We start from the raw sequence: 16777 nt of genomic DNA, 5'->3' as shown, positions 1-16777 counted from the left end.
GTGGGACATGCCCGGAACACCTCCCCAGGGAGGCACCCAGGAGGCATCCAGAACAAATGCTCGAGCCATGCCTCTCGATGTGGAGGAGCAGCGGCTCTACTCCGAGCTCTTCCCGGGTGACCGAGCTCCTCACCCTATCTTTAAGGGGGTGCCCGGCCACCCTGCGAGGAAAGCTCATTTCACCCGCTTGTATCTGAGATCTTGTCCTTTTGGTCATGACCCAAAGCTCATGACCATAGGTGAGAGTAGGAACGTAGACTGACCAGTAAATCGAGAGCTTCGCTTTTCGTCTCAGCTCCTTTTTCACCACGACGGACCGGTACACCGACCGCTTTACTGCTGCCGATGCCCCAATGAATCTCGCGTTCCATCCTTCCCTCACTCGTGAACACGATCCCAAGATACTTAAACTCCTCCACCTGAGGCAGGATCTCTCCACTGGCCTGGAGATGGCAAGCCACCTTTTTCCGGTTGAGAACCATGGCCTCAGACTTGGAGGTGCTGATTCTCTTCCCAGCTGCTTCACACTTGGTTGCAAACCGCCCCAACGCACGCTGGAGGTCCTGGCTCAATGGAGCCAACAGGAAAACATCATCTGCAAAAAGCAGAGATGAGATCCTGTTGTCCCTGAACTGGACTCCCCCCGGCCCGTGACTGCGCCTAGAAATCCATAAAAATAATGAACAGAACCGGGGACAAACGGCAGCCCTGCCAGAGTCCAAAATGCACTGGAAACAGGTCTGACTTATTGGCAGCAATGCGAACCAAGCTCCTGCTCCGTTTGTACTGAGACCGGATTGCCCTTAGCAAAGGGCCCCGGACCCCATACTCCTGGAGCACCTCCCACAGGATGTCACGAGGGACCCGGTCGAATGCCTTCTCCAAGTCCACAAAGCACATTTGAACTGGTTGGGCAACTCCCATGAACCCTCGAGCACCCTCAAGAGGGTACAGAGCTGGTCCAGTGTTTCGCAACCGGGACGAAAACAGCATTGTTCCTCCTGTATCTGAGGTTCGACCACCGGCTGGATCCTTCTCTCCAGCACCCTGGCATAGACCTTCCCAGGAAGGCTGAGGAGTGTGATCCCTCTGTAGTTGGAACACACCCTCCGGTCCCCCTTCTTAAAAAGAGGCACCACCACCCTGATTGCCACACGATGTTGTACAGGCGTGTCAGCCATGACAGCCCAACAACATCCAGAGACTTGAGGTACTCGGGGCGGATCTCATCCACCCCCGGTGCTTTGCCACCAAGGAACTGCTGAACTACCTCAGTGAACTCAGCCTGGGTGATGGATGGATCAGCCTCCAATCCCCAGCCCCTGCTTCCTTTATGGAAGAGGTGTCGGCGGGGTTAAGGAGATCCTCGAAGTATTCCTTCCGCCATCCGACAATATCGAAAGTCGAGGTCAGCAGCTCACCACCTCCACTGTAAACAATAATCTGCATTATCAGTTAATTTTCAATTCCATTTCTCCAATCTTTGTATTGTCTTCTGTAGGTAACGGTAATAAAGGACCCAGAGAGTGATGACTTTGGCTTTAGCGTGTCAGATGGCTACTTGGAGAAAGGCGTATATGTCAACATGATCAGACCTGATGGGCCAGCTGACCGAGCTGGGCTTAAACCCTATGACAGGATCCTGCAGGTAAAGAAAGTGAATCTAAAGTTTGAGGTTGTTCACATCCATATCTGGACAGCAGTGTAGAACCCGAGGCTCTATTGTACACAGTCCCCCAAGACTGTCACATGCCAACAGAACACGTTTATTGGCTATTGGATGTTCTTTACCAGACTGATGGCAGCACAGTGATAATAAGAATGAAAATATGATGATCTTACTGTATTTAAATTTTTGAAATTTCTTTTAAAATTGAAAGTACATTCTGTAAGGAGGACTCTTACATGGTTCATGTGGATTTGACCATCATAAAATTAAAGCTTAAAATCTCTATTTTAACACTGTAGTCATTGTTTTGTGTCGATGCTTTGCTGCAACGAAGAGGATTCATGTAAAGTCAAGGGATTATTATGGTTTAGAATGTCTTGGGTGGTTTTGTCCATCCAAAAGACCCACTATCCCACTATCAATAATATTTATTAACTTTCTGTTCACCAAAGAAACTTGAGTGATCTGGTGAGACAGGGTTGTCTATGGACAGGATGGTCAGACTAGTAAACAAGCGGATAGTGTGGGTATTACATTTACTAACAGCATTTATTTTTTTCTTCCAAATATTTCTGGGCTAACTTGGGAATCTTCTTCCAACCTGTCTCATCACCTGTTTTCTTTGCCGTATTGCCGCATGCCAAGTTCTAGCAATAGACTTGCCAAGTGCAGTGGTGAATTATTATAGGATTGAAGGCCAGACTAACAAAACAAGACTCAAACTGTATTAAGAACTTATCCTCTAACCTTGAGCAAAGTTGTTACTCTTTTTTAGGCTTACAGATGAACCAACAGCAATACGATTTACCACTGACTCATCTCTCTCTATCCAGGTTAATCACGTGAGGACGAGGGACTTTGACTGCTGCCTGGCGGTGCCTCTCATCACAGAGGCTGGAGACAGACTGGAGTTGGTCATCAGCCGCAACCCAATGGCCAACGATGACCCAGAGGACAATAACAACACTTTAGACCACTCGCTAGACCTGTAATACACACACACACACACACACATACACAGATAAATCTCTAAATATACACACTCATTTATTCACTCTGTCTCACTCAGGCTGGAGACATAAATTGTATCTACTGGAACTGGCCTGCACACACAGAGGCACACACACATATTGATCCACTTGCAATAATCTATAATTCTTAAACAGAGACTCCTACAGGAACACACACAAACACTTGCATGCTCAGACAGTCGCCCATTTACACGGGGCTGAACTGCGGTCATACAATATGTCTTTCTAAGGAAACACTGAGCAGACAAACCACCGGAGGCTCTCCTGTCAAATGGCTTACAGCGTTGGTCCAACATCAACAGCCACTTGTCATTTTGAGCAGCAATTTTAACCGAGTCTGACTATTTCAATCTTGTCTTTACTTAAAACAAATGAATAAAAAACAGCAATTTGGGTGAGGCAGTTTCAGCTGCAGGCCACGGGCTTTCAGGAGCTTTCCACTGCTGATAGTACCAGAAAGATCTGCCTTATTACACAATATTGTGATGTAATTTAGGAAATTTCAAATTGAATTGATAAGAGAAATTACCTTGCCCAGTTTGCTGATATCGTTTGTTTTACGAAAGGCTATAGCAGATCTAACCAACTACTTATAAAGGATATTGTGTCTGAATGTGGTGTATACAAACGTAGCCACTGTAGAAGTCCATTTAGCTGCTAAGTCTGCTGAAGTACTGCTGCTCATGCTTGTTTCAAGTATTTTTCTGAAAGGCTCAAGTTCTTTTTCCAGCTGTAAGAATGTGGACTTCTATACTGGATACTACTGCACGTGAAAGGGTCAACACAGTGATAAAAAAGAACAAAAATGAAAAGTGTGCCACCATTACAAAGTCAAGACAGTACTGCCATCACAACTGCCAAACTTTCTGTTCAAACCAGTCATCGTATGGACGAAAAAGAGGGGAAGGGATTGGCGTCTTGTCTGAACAAAACATGGCATCTTATGTCAAAGTTATTAACAAAGGCAACTTTTACTGCAACACAACTGAGCAGCTGTGCTCGTGGAGATACCCCGGAGAAAACTGTGTTGCCAACAGAAGAACATCTTCCTGCAAAGGCATTTTGAGAGGTTTTTGAGTCCTGTCTATTTTCCTTTCCCCAGCCACTGGCAGAGATGTCCATCTTCATTGCGCAGCATGGGACAACAGTTGTCTGTGAGCTCATCTTATAGCTCTAAGTCACAGAGCAGTAGCTATTATATATATACGTTTTAAATAGCAGAGACTGGGGTTGTGGTTCACCATTATCCGAAATAACATCTCTCTATACCATTAAAGGTGCTGTGTGTAGCACTATGAGTCATTCGGCACCATATTAGGTTTATTAAGATAAAAATAGATGCTTGCAGCCTCACTGAGCCACTGGGTCAAGTTTGGGGCATAACTGCTTTATGACACAACACAGAAATAGTGTTCTTCAACATCAAACCAAGCTTGTGAATCTCTGGTGAAAACATATTGTAGAAGCGGATGGGAATGTGTTCAACCAACAAGATAAATTTTTACTGTAAATAAATGTAATTTTGGATCCACTGGTAACTTCCATTGGCATCAAAATTCACCTAGACAGGCAGTGCCAGTACTTAAGACCAATGCTGAGTCAACAAAACTAAAGAATCACATGTACCATCAGTGACTAAGCATGCATAGAAGTCCTGGTGTACAATATACACTGTTCAGTAGATATGGGGCTGTCTCTGCCTCTGTCAAGATGTAACCCATCAGTGTGAACAACAATCCATCAATCCATCCATCCTTTATCTTCCACCTTATCTGGGGCCGGGTTGCTGGGCACTGGCCTAAGCAGAGATGCCCTTTCTCCTTAGACACTTCCTCCAGCTCTTCCAGGAGGACGCCGAGGCGTTCCCAGGGCAGCGGTGAGACATCCAGCGTGTCCTGGGTCTTCCCTGGGGCCTCCTCCCAGTGGTACATGCTGGAACACCGCCCCACGGAGGTGTCCAGGAGGAATCCAGATCAGATGCCCGAGCCACCTCAGCTGGCTTTTCTCGATGTGGGGGAGCAGCAGCTGAACTCCAAGCTCCTCCCGGGTAAGGGAGCGCTCTGCCACACTGCAGAGGAAGCTCATTTCAGTTGCTTGTATCCAAGATCTTGTCCTTTCGGTCACCGACCGGCCAATGTACTGATCCATCTGTCAATCCCATGCTCCATCCTTTCCTTTCTCGTGAACAAGATCCCAAGATACTTAAACTCCTCCACTTGAGGCAGGACCTCTCCCCTGACCTGGAGGGGACAAGCCACCTTTTTCCAGTCAGCTGTCCAGATAGGCCTTAGCAGAGGCCCTGGACCCCATACTCCCAGAGAACCTCCCACAAGATGCCACGAGGGACACGTCGAATGCTTTCTTCAAGTTCGCATAGCACGTGTGAACTGGTTGGGCAAACTGCCATGAACCCTCGAGCACCCTGGAGAAGATATAGAACTGATCCAGCGTTCCACAACTGGGATGAAAACCGCATTGTTCCTCCTGAATCGGAGGTTCTACTATTGGCTGGATTCTCCTCTCCAGTACCCTGACATAGACTTTCCCAGGGAGGCTGAGGAGTGTGATCCCCCTGTAGTTGGAAGACACCTGCTGGTACCCCTTATTAAAAAGAGGGACCACCACCCCAGTCTGCCAATCCAGATTTACTGTCCCCGACTGCCACGCGATGTTGCAGTGGGATGTCAGCCATGACAACCAAGCAACATCCAGACTTAAGTTAGTCAAGGCAGAGGTCATCCACTCCTGGTGCCTTGCCACTGAGGTAGTTTAGAAACTACCTCAGTGACTTCAGCCCGGTGATGGACGGATCAGCCTCTGAGGCCTGAGCCTCTTCTCCCTCTATGGAAGGCACATCAGTAGGATTGAGGAGTTCCTTGGAGTATTCCTTCCACCATCCAACAATGCCCCCAGTCGAGGTCAGCAGCTCCCCATCTCGACTGTAAACAGTGTTGGCATACGGTCGAAGGTCAGAATCACAAGACCACAAAGTTGATCATCGACCTCTGGCCTAGGGTATCCAGGTGCCATGTGCACTGATGGACACCCTTATGCTCGAACATGGTGTTTGTTATGGACAAGCTGTGACTAGCACAGAAGTCCAGCAACAGAACAGACTTTCAGGGTCAGATCAGGGAGGCCATTCCTCCCAATCACACCCCTCAAGGTCTCACTGTCGCTGCCCACGTGAGTGTTGAAATCCCCCAGCAGAATGACAGAGTCCCCAGTTGGAGCACCCTCCCAGGGACTCCAAGAAGGCCAGGTATTCTGTACTGTTGCTCAGCCCATAGGCAAAAATGATAGTAAGAGACCTGTCCCAGACCTGAAGGTGCAGGGAAGTGACCCTCTCTTTCACTGGGGAAAACTCCAACACCCCATATCGTCGTTTTGGGCTTTGCCTGGCTGGGCCCCAACATATATAACAAGATATATATGTAATAAGATATAACAACAGATGTTGACATTGCTTCACACAGCACCTATAGATGATGTCTACGGATCAACCATAAATACTTACTGTTACTGCTGTTTAGGAAAACTGGCTCTTTTGCAGCACAAATATCTTGAACAGAGTGAACACCCTGATTTTATTCCCTAATTCAATTTCAGCATAGAGACTGAATTAATTAGGATGCTGATGAAGTACTGAACTGTTCAAACGATGTGCATATGCATGAGTGTGTCAGTTCATTTCTTTCCTTCTTTGTGTCTGACAGGGGGTATGCATGCTGTTATTAACCAACTGCTGAAAGTAGCTTTGAGTGAACTGTACAACTATGGATTTATCTTTTTCTTCCAGTCACATTAGGAGGGGATCGACACCTTTCAGTACAGAAAAGAGGAATGACAACACCATCTTGAATTATGTAGTTGAGATGGTTGCTACTGTAGTTCTACAAGATAAAATCAAGAAGTCAAAAACTTTCCTCAACCCTCCCACCTCTCCTATTTTGGTCTGTTTGCTAACAGCAGAGATTCCTTCCACTTCCTCCACCTCCTGTTTTTCATGGTTTTCTCTCATTCCTGCCAAAACTTTCTTTGCCACACAATTATCTGTGTATTTAACAGAAATCAGACTGGCTGCTGCTCCCCTCCTACTGCGGTTGGCACTGTACGTATGTATGTATGTAAGTGAGAGACAGAGAGAGAGAGTGTATATGGGACTACAGGTAACATTTTATATGCATGCTCCTGTGTGGCAATAGAGAACATTAATAATGTGGTGGGATAAGTGTGCTAAAATATGAGAGACAGCATAGAACGTGCAGGAATCAAACATCTGACAATGTGTGTGACAGAGAAAACAGAGAGCAGCCTTTATCCCCTGAAGGATTTTGGAAAACATTTTCAAAGAAACAAACACAACCTCTGTTCTCTCTCTCTCTCTCTCTCTCACTCTCACTGTTTCTATACCCTTCATTCTTTCCTCATGTTGTTACGTAATACAGTTAGAATCCAGCTGCCCCCTTTGAGAACAATGTGTGTTTGTATGAATGATAGAGTCTGTGTGTGTGACTGTAACTGTATGTGTTTCTGTGTCAAGATTTCCATATGTATGATAGTGGCTTCAGACAGTATACAGACCCCTTCACACTTTGCACTGAGGATTTAATTTCAAATGGATAAAACTGCAGTTTTTGTCCATTAGTCTACATCCAGTAACCCAAAGTGTGAAACTGGTTTCTCATGTCTCAAGTGTTCAGACCCTCTGCTGTGGCACATCAAAGTGTGGCCAGTACATCCTGTTTGCTTTAATTGTTTTTGAGTTAGGTCTAGATCTTTGTCTGGACATAGTTTAGAAATGAACACACCTGTTTATATAAGGCCTCACAATTCACACTGCATGTCAGGACAAAAACAAGGCGTAAAGTTCAAGCCTGGGATTCCCTAGACCTCTGATCAAATTTGTGGCGCAGCTAAATGTCTAATGAGAAAAGAAGAGATTTTCATTTTTGATTTTTAATACATTTGCAAAACTTTATAAATATATTTCCTAAATTGTTAATTATGGATTATTGTGTGGAGATTGATTTGGCAACTTGACGACTTTGATCCATGGAAAATAAATTTATAACATAAAGTATGCTAAAAGTGAAGAGGGTTGAATAATTTCTAAAGCCACTTTTTATTTTGTGAATGTTTGGGCTGTTGAACATGTGTGTGTGTGTGTGTGTGTGTGTGTGTGTGTGTGTGTGTGTGTCTGACTGAGTGTGAGAGGCACAGAAATAGAGTTAGATGGTGTACATTCAATTTGACTATGGAACGTTCACTCTCTCCTCCAAAACCCTGATGATAATGAAAATCACATAAACTCAGTTTTTGAGAGCGAGCCAGAGAAGGACAACTTTTTCATGAGAATCAAAAAAAGGGACATTAACTTCTCTCCAAGCACTTACTACAAAAAAGAAGCACACTGTTGAATACCATGCACTGTAAGTATTTTCATGTACAACAAAACTTGTGAGCGTTTTTTTACGCAATATCGAGTTACCAAAAAAAAAAAAAAAAAAAAGTTTTGTAAAGCAACAAAAAAGTACAAATTGCTGAGAAAAGCCTTCCAAACTGTTCTGTTGGTTTTTATGTGTGTGTGGTCATCCATACTCCCTATGCATTTTTGGGTCAAAGGTCAGTTTAAAGCCCAATCCGGAACCGTACAAACAAAAATCCCAAGGACGTGAAGTTTTTAAGAAAATTTTAAAAATCATTGTAGCTGTACAAAGTGATACATGTTATATGATAAAATATTCAATTACTGTGACAATGCAGAACTTATATCGCTTTTATTTTAAACTAAAAACAATTACAATTTCTAAATGTAAATTTTGTGGCAGAAACGATGTAAAGTCAGTGTAAAGATTTAAATATATAACAGTGTACTGTGCTTTATTACACTGGCCTTGCATCATTACTGCTCCAGCATTAAAGAATGTCATTGCATTTCATAAGTTAATACATAATCTGACCTTTATTACGTCATCAGAAAGGTGCTTTCATAAGCCTGTCGTCCCTGACTGCACTGAGCAGGAAGAAAACCCAGGCTGTGTGAATGTATCTCATTCCTTTTTCCTCTTTGGTAGCAGGTTGTTACAAAATCCTGTTGGGGATGGATTGGTTTCAATTGCAGACAGTTTAAAAAAGAGGCTTTCACTTTATTGTGTGTATGTGTGAGTGTGTGCTATATTTTTTCCCTTCAGTGGACGTATTGGGCTGTCTTAGCAGAATTCAGGCATGGGTTCTGAATATGACAACTCAATATGGGTAGCTACTGTAAATAAACTCAGTCAACATACCAACACCAACAGTTAAACGCAGCTAACGCAGCTAGCTAGCCAACTATGGCACCAAGTCAGTTTAGCATTAGCTTTCTATCCAAGGAAGTGGTTAACTTGCTAATTACGAGCTAACCAGTAGTCCCCTACCCAGAATACTAATCTAATGACCCTCTGGTTGTCTCCAGTCTGGGATTTACATGTATCATCCCTTTCACATCGTATTTGTTTTTCAGAGTTTCATTTACTATTAAATCACTTTACAAACTTGTTGACAAGCAGGATCAAACTGTATTGCGATTCCGGATTGGGCCATTATTAATGTATGCGTTGATATTGTGTATTTTTTTCAGATTGTGTAAAGTTCTATTCTGTGTAATATAGTATTTTTCTATGACAATATTACTCTTCCAAAACATGGGAAGAAAATACAAAACAAAAGTTATAAAAGGGAATATAAAATGTATAACTTTGTTGTTGTTGTCATTTTTGTTTTTTTTTTTTTTTCATTTTCTATGAAACAGAGTGTACTGTTATACTTCTCTTTTCGAGAAGAACATGAGAAAAGAAAAAAAATAAAATGTCTAATTTTATGTGGTGTGGCTGGTGTTTCATTATTTCGGTGTGAACTTTTTTATAATCCTTGATTTGATCCTTGTCAAAGATTCATTGGTGGATCCATAAAGACCTTCAAAGTTTTATCCAACATTTTTTTAGTGATTTTTAATCTCCACATATTTATTTGTGTTATGCTTTAATTTCTGATAGTAGTGTGTGTGTGTGTGTGTGTGTGTGTGTGTGTGTGAGGGTGTGTGTGTGTGTGGAGTGTTTGCATGTAGGGAATGAATCTGTTTGTTCCTGTCTTTATATAACTTGTGTGTAAAATGTGATATTTTTTTTTAACTGAACGTACTAAATCACACTGTTGGGTTGGTGTGTCCACTGTGCTGCACATGCTGCTTCTATTGGCTGAATTATTCTCTAGAGTCTATTGTTACATAACAGGTCCCACAGACCCAGCGCTGACAAAATACATGCACACACACACACTTTAGCACATAAGGAGTTTAACACCCACTGCACATGTACAACCTAAGTAACCCATCTACCAAAATGCACACAGACAAGCCAGCCTTCAAAAAGAAACTCTGTGCAATATCACAGGCACTCAATGATTTTCCACTTCTACCAGCAGCAGCGGAAAGGAACTAAATCTGGCCACAGACCTAAAGATTTGCTAAAACCTACACAGACTACACAATAATTGACCACCATGACACACTGTTATTTAGCCTTGTCTTCTAGAAACAGACCAAACAACTGACCAAATGTAGAGACAACAAGCGACTGGCAGGTACAAAAGAAGGACAAACTTTTACAGGTGGCATCTGTGTCTATGAGAATGGTAGATGGGAACTGGTCTGCAGTGCAGAGGAAATTGGGCATATAAATAGGAGTAAACAGGGTGAAAATCTGCTAAGACTAATGGAAAAAGCACAAACGGTGTCCGTGAGACTCCTACCAAGCAACCACAACATCCTGGGATCAAAACTGGCCATTTTTGACTCTTGACTCTGACTCTTCCTATTTTGGAGTGTAGAACACAAGACAAAAGTACCACAAAGCCCTCGCCTGAAAAACATCTGCATTTGTTTTCGATTTTATTTTGTGTCAATGCCAAGAAACTGTCATGAAGATGAAATAGAATAAAAAACTTCTCAGCAGCAAAGTCTATTCTTGGAGCTTTTGCAAGCAGAGAATGGAAATGTTAGCAAGTTTCTTCCTCTGTAGTACCAGTGGTAACACTGTACTATACTGTAAATAAAAACATGTTACTGGAGAACAAATAGGAAAATAATTGTTAATGACTGACTGATAAGTACTTCCTGATTGAATAATTCTAAATTGTGGACTACAGAGTAAATGATGAGTTACTGTGTACAGAACAGGCCATAAATGAAGGGGCTATTCCTGGGAGTCACATGGGAGCAATAAGCAGAATAATGCAGTACTAGTTGTATTTGTGTTTTGACTTTACTGGGCATAATTATAAATCAAGGCAAACTGAAAAACAAACATTTAGGGCTGGATTGAAACTGTGCTTGAAAGAGCTCTCTGTCTTTTCTGGGCACTGAAGCATAAACAGGAGGTTTTAAATGAGTATTTTATGTCAAACTCATGTAAATATTTTCATGGGAATAACCAGTGCTACTGATGGAAAATTAAAGTCTGGGAAAATTGGCTGTGTTCAGTACCCAGCTTCTATTAGTCACCAGCACGTCTGAGCCTTTGATGAAACGGATGTTTGGGTCAAAATATTCCATAACTGAAGTTGTTTCCAGCAGCTTCACAAAGCTGCTTACTGCCATTGTTTCAAAACATGCAGGTTATTTGGAGGGATTGATGCTTGGACTGTTTTCCACTTGTTTTTTAAAAGTCAGGAGCATAGGGAAGTGATTTGTGTTTGGTTTGGTTTGGTTAGGTTTGGTTAGGTAAGCACTAACTGCGTTGATTGAGTTAGGTTTCTGTGGGTTGTTGTGTCTCAATAGTGCCAACACAAGCGTTCTGTTCTCCTGGATCAGTAATTTTATGTAACATAATTAACTTTTCCACCAAAATTAGGCTGGTTTTATAATCCTTAACCTGCAAATCATCAATGGTTTTAAACCACATATGGTTCATACTACCTAAAATAAAAAATATACTAGTCAGTGTATAAACACTGGAAAGAATAAGTGTATCCTAAAAATTTTGTTACATTGCTAAACCTTTCAGTTTTACTGTGTGTGTGTGTGTGTGTGTGTGTGTGTGTGTGTGTGTGTGTGTGGTACCCAATCACCCAGACAAAGGACTCTGAGACTTCATATTTTTTGAAGACATTTTTTTTATTAAGAAATAAAAAAGGTTTACACTTTGTAAAACCTGTTCAAACACATATGTTTTTAAATTTCTTTTTCTAGCTTCCAGGTCGCCCATAAAGATAAAAAATAAAACCTCTCAAATTCTTGTTAAAAATGTTTTTAAAAAAACATTTCCCCATGTACATTCTCAAAAAACAAGGGCTGGTATATGGTGTAATGCAGGAAAGACAGTCATTGGAGGCCATGCACAGAACAAGTCAGAGGCTGAGGCAATAGGGAGTGGAACTCAATTTCCCAGAGGCCTTAAACCGAGATTGTCATTATTATGCAGACGAAAGATCCTTGAAGACTTTCGATTATTTTTCCTTTTCTTTTTTACTGTTATTTTTCTTTCAAATTTCAAACCAATGAGCAAAGTTTAAAGATACTGTCAGGAAGTGGAGCCCCATTTTTCTACCTTCACAGCCCTGCCCCAAGAGTGACCTGAGCGATGTAAGATAGCTGTGTCACTCCTACATATCCCAGAGGTCACATCTGTATGATCTAATTTTGCATCTCTGCCACATAAACAGAGTGTGAATTCTGCAGGTTAGGGCTATGCTGTCATAACCTTAGTGAACAGCATCAAATCCAAAATCTGGTTCTGTGCAGATGTGATTTGGTTTTTCACTCACTCTGCTAAAGCACTAAGGTCGCAGGGTTTGGTGGAGTGGAGATGGATTTAGATAGAAGTATTTGAATAAGCAGAATGTAGGAAGTGCATATGAGGTTTAAAAAGAAAAGCCCACATTTGATATGGTGTAATCCAGTTTTTATTGGATTTTACTGCTTTTGTTGCTGAGAGACAGGCTTTCCAAAAGCACCACACATTACTCCACAGTATTTGTTCTGTCACAAGTAAATTAGAAAAGTGTGCTTTTGGAAAGCTGTCTAACTTTTTAGCAACACGGCTGTGCTGAAGTATAGAAAAGTAGAAATAGCTTAGTGGCAGTGTCACTGTTTCATATCCATCACAAACTCACAACTTCAGTCTGTCACAAAAACAAAAACATTTTGCTAAGAAATTCAGCTCGATGTGAAAAAGTTTAGTAATCATTTAATTCTCAGTGCATTTTAAACCACATGATCTTGGATGGAATAGTGGTTTAGTTTGGTTTCGTTAATGCAGAGCATTTTGTGGTGGGTTTTACTTTAAATGGACCCTAAAAATTCAGATTTTCTTCTTCAGGAATTCACAGGCTTTTATCTATCCTCAAAGATTAGTACCACCTATTAGAAAAACAGCATCAAAAAATAAAAAGTTTCTACAAAGTATTGCACATAACAAATCATAGCTTTTTTTGTTTGTTTTTGATTTTGTACATGTTACTCCAATGACAGAGATTCAAATAGACTATATTTGGAATACAAAAGGCAAGTGTGACAATCAAAAATAAAACAAGAAACTACTAAAATTCAATAACACAAGATCAATAACAATAAAAAGAAACAAATTCTTTTTTCCACCCTTCAGAAACATTTAACAATCACCGAAAAGGTGACTTCACATCTCAACATTCGGTGGTAAAAATTTGTGCATCACTAATGCTTCGATTCTCTTGCAAAGTTATTATCTCAGTTTGGTTAGGTTAACAGAAAGCTTAGTGCTAACTGATGGGGAGTGTGAGAGGTCAGAAGGACAGGTACAAACTGTATACAGTGGCAGAATAAATCAGTGAATGACTGCATTAGTTATTTCTGGCCCACGTTTCCTCACCATGTTAAGGTTAACAGTGGGACGCTTTTTATTCTGTTGTGAGACTAAACAATTTTTGCATTGTTTAAATTGTTTACAACTTTAAACCCATTTCTTTTGACTCAATGCAAAAAATAATGTTTAATAGTTTTTCCAAACAACCCAGTAATGACGGTTTTCTGTGCAACTTCTGTTTTTAAAATGTCAGAAATAATTTTGTATAAATTCCTTAGCAGTCTCTGATATTATTGTTCTTGCTGGAAGGAGCTGACAGACCTTTCCCCTTGGCATTCATGCAACCTGTTTTTTCTTTTTCTTTTTTTTTTTAGCTTAGCACAAAGATCCTTCAGGGGATTCTAGAAGCAGATCTGTACAAAAGTTTAAGAATAAAATGTTTTGTATTAAAATGGGAGGTCTACAATGGGAGTGTACAGTAGCTATACAAAGACAGTGTATATAGGAAAAGTTTGCTATAGTAAGAAAATAGATGTCTGGTGTGAATTTGGTTTTACAAATCCCTTTTAATGATACACACTACTTTATTCTATATGAAGAAATTAAATAGAAAAAAAACGCTCAAGGCTTAAATGATAAACGACATCAGGCTGTGGTCTCACAATCGTGCTTGATGTGATGTTGGTTAAGTTCCTGCAATGTGCGTGTGCTGTGTAACTGTGATGCATATGTGCTGTTTATATTGATCGCAAATGAGAATGCTGTATATAACTATGGCAGTGATTTATTTTTTGGCCTCATAATTTTATGAAATCCTAATTATTACACAAATAATGTGTAATAAAAACTTAAAAACTCAGTTCAAGTCACTCTCGCTGCATTTTTACCTTTGATTGTGGATAAAATGGGCAGTTAAGGTGTAATTTTCCAGCGTATGTGGCAAAGAATGAATGTTACAGTCAGACTGCACACTGCCTTTCATTTCATGGTTCACAGCATGAGTGTTATGGCCCCTTATCATAAAGAATGTAATGTAACTTTAGTTACACCTGCCAAAATCCATCAAAGATGAAAATACAGAGATTGTTAAAGTATCACACATGTTTTTCACTGTAACATTATTAGCAGTGTTTGGGTGTAATCTTTCAGTGAAAGCCTTGTCTACCTGTCAGCAGAGTGAAGTCTGACACTGACACTGATCTGTTTCTTTGAGTCACTCAGTTTGTGACATGTTGTTTAACCATTAGGTGAGTTTCCATCCAAATGTTAAGTATTTTAAGGAACTCCGCAAAAGACTGTAGGAGTTCATGCATCAGGATAAACAGCTGGCAGAGTTAATTTTCAATTCATTTGCCATTACGGCTTTGCAGAAGCAAGTGCATGAAGATGGACCAATGAAAAGGGTCTAAACTAGTGAGAAGAACATAGAAAAGTTCATGTGAAAATTGCATTTTTGTTTGTTCTATGAATTAAAGTTCAGTGAATGTAACTTTCAGTTCTACGAATTATGAAATCGTTTACTATATTGTTGCATTATGAGCAGGTTTTTAAGCACACATTGAAAAAGACAAAAATAAAATCTGTGACAGAAACCCACCTATTGGCTACAGTGCCCTGTCTGGCAGAATTAATTTAAATACTGTAACCTGGTATTTACAGAAGAGAAAAACCATAAATTCTCCCAAGTTTCAGATGGAGCCATTGTAGAATTCCCATTTTCACGATATATTGAACTGCTCACTTAATGTTTTCCCCACAGCCCTACAGGAGAAAGTAGTTGGGAGATTGGAAGGAAAGATGGAATTGTTGGCAGGACCAACACTGAATAAATGCATGAAGAGGACTATATTACAATGGCTGCCACTGTATGATCCGACAGCTTAGTATTTTTATCAGATGAAAAAAGTGTTCCTTCTTCTATGTAAAACTACAGCAATTATCATTAATAGTGAATACCAATAACATTATGATTTTAATAAAAAAAATAAAAACATTGACAGAGGAAAAACTAATAATAACTTCCTCTGGAGAAAATACAATGAGTCCAATCCAAAACTGTAAGCCAAGAGAGCCTAGTGCAGTCAATAAGGTACTGTAAACTGGTCTAGGACGGAGAAAGATAGAAAGATAGCTATAGATAAAAGGATTAGCTACTACTATAAAGTACACCATGGATAACACACTCAAGGGTTCAACCTCCACACTTCAAATGCTTTCAAATACCTCTTAGATTGTGCAGGAGCAGGTTTCCCCGACACAGTGCTAGCTTTATCTGTGACCCATAGTTCATGGATGAGGAAGATGGGGATATTTGTACTAAGGTGCATGTAACAACCAGGATTCTGGTCTGATAATGGTCAACACTTATCAATTTATTCATATTGTCTTTGCGTCACTGCACCAGGCAGCTTTGAGTATTAGCAGGTTTATTTGTAGAGACTTTTAGCATGCTTATGGTTGCCAATCTGACAATTAAGTTTCAATGACTAAGCTACCTGTTTGGATTTTTGCTTTTAGGTTTTGATTTGACATGTTCTGTTGGTAGATAATTGCATATCTGATACCAGTGTAGGATTTAGAAGAAATAATTTAAAATAAATATATCTGATACTAGTGTTAGATTTGGAAGTAACAAATGAATCTACAGAATGTAAATTTGCCAGGATTAGGACGCTTCTCCTGTGACTGCCACATTTTGAAATTTGGGTGTGCTCATATTTCTCAATAATAATCTCAGTGCAGTGAAAATAGCATCAGGATGCTTTTCAGATTACAGCTGTGTAACTCTTTTTGATGTGATAAGTAAAAAAAAAAAAAAAAAAAAAAAAAAAAAAAAACCATGTTTTTACTTAATAATACCTCCACTGAAAACTGAGCAGGAGAAGAAACTAAAGGCCAGTGGCACATAAATAAGTGCACCCTCATTAGAGGCCAAGCTTTTGTATATTACATGAACAGCCCGTATGTAGGATACCTTTTATATGTCGTGGCTACAAAAGACTTTTTGATTCCAGGACTCAATAACAGTTTTCTTCCTTTGAGGACAATGGCTAGTTTTCTGCAAAAGTAGCTGGTGGAACAAAGCTGCCAGCATACCAAGAGAGGCTGGGGCTAATTTGCCACTCTGCCCTTAAATAGGACAAGTGTAGGACAACTGGGGGAAAAGCAGCTTATTAGCAATTAAGAAATAGATTTGAAATGGGATTTCTTAAGACAACCATTAACAGCAAACTAGTTCTGAAGTATTCCTAAACACG

General features: G+C 40.5%; 1 protein-coding gene across 1 annotated transcript in view; it reads left to right on the top strand.

Annotated features, from left to right (window-relative positions):
* The window catches only part of grip2b (glutamate receptor interacting protein 2b), a 56243-nt gene extending 45361 nt beyond the window's left edge, over window positions 1-10882 (top strand). The window contains exons 24-25 of the mRNA XM_026306884.1: window positions 1502-1648; window positions 2503-10882. Of these exons, the coding sequence (XP_026162669.1) occupies window positions 1502-1648; window positions 2503-2661 (306 nt within the window). The 3' untranslated portion in view covers window positions 2662-10882. The remainder of the gene's footprint in view (window positions 1-1501; window positions 1649-2502) is intronic.
* The last annotated feature ends 5895 nt before the right edge of the window (window positions 10883-16777 follow it).

The sequence above is a fragment of the Mastacembelus armatus genome, chromosome 5 (genome assembly GCF_900324485.2).
Source record: "Mastacembelus armatus chromosome 5, fMasArm1.2, whole genome shotgun sequence".
Taxonomy (NCBI): domain Eukaryota; kingdom Metazoa; phylum Chordata; class Actinopteri; order Synbranchiformes; family Mastacembelidae; genus Mastacembelus; species Mastacembelus armatus.
Note: the sequence above shows the minus strand (reverse complement) of the source record. Positions and strands in the feature narration are given on the sequence as shown.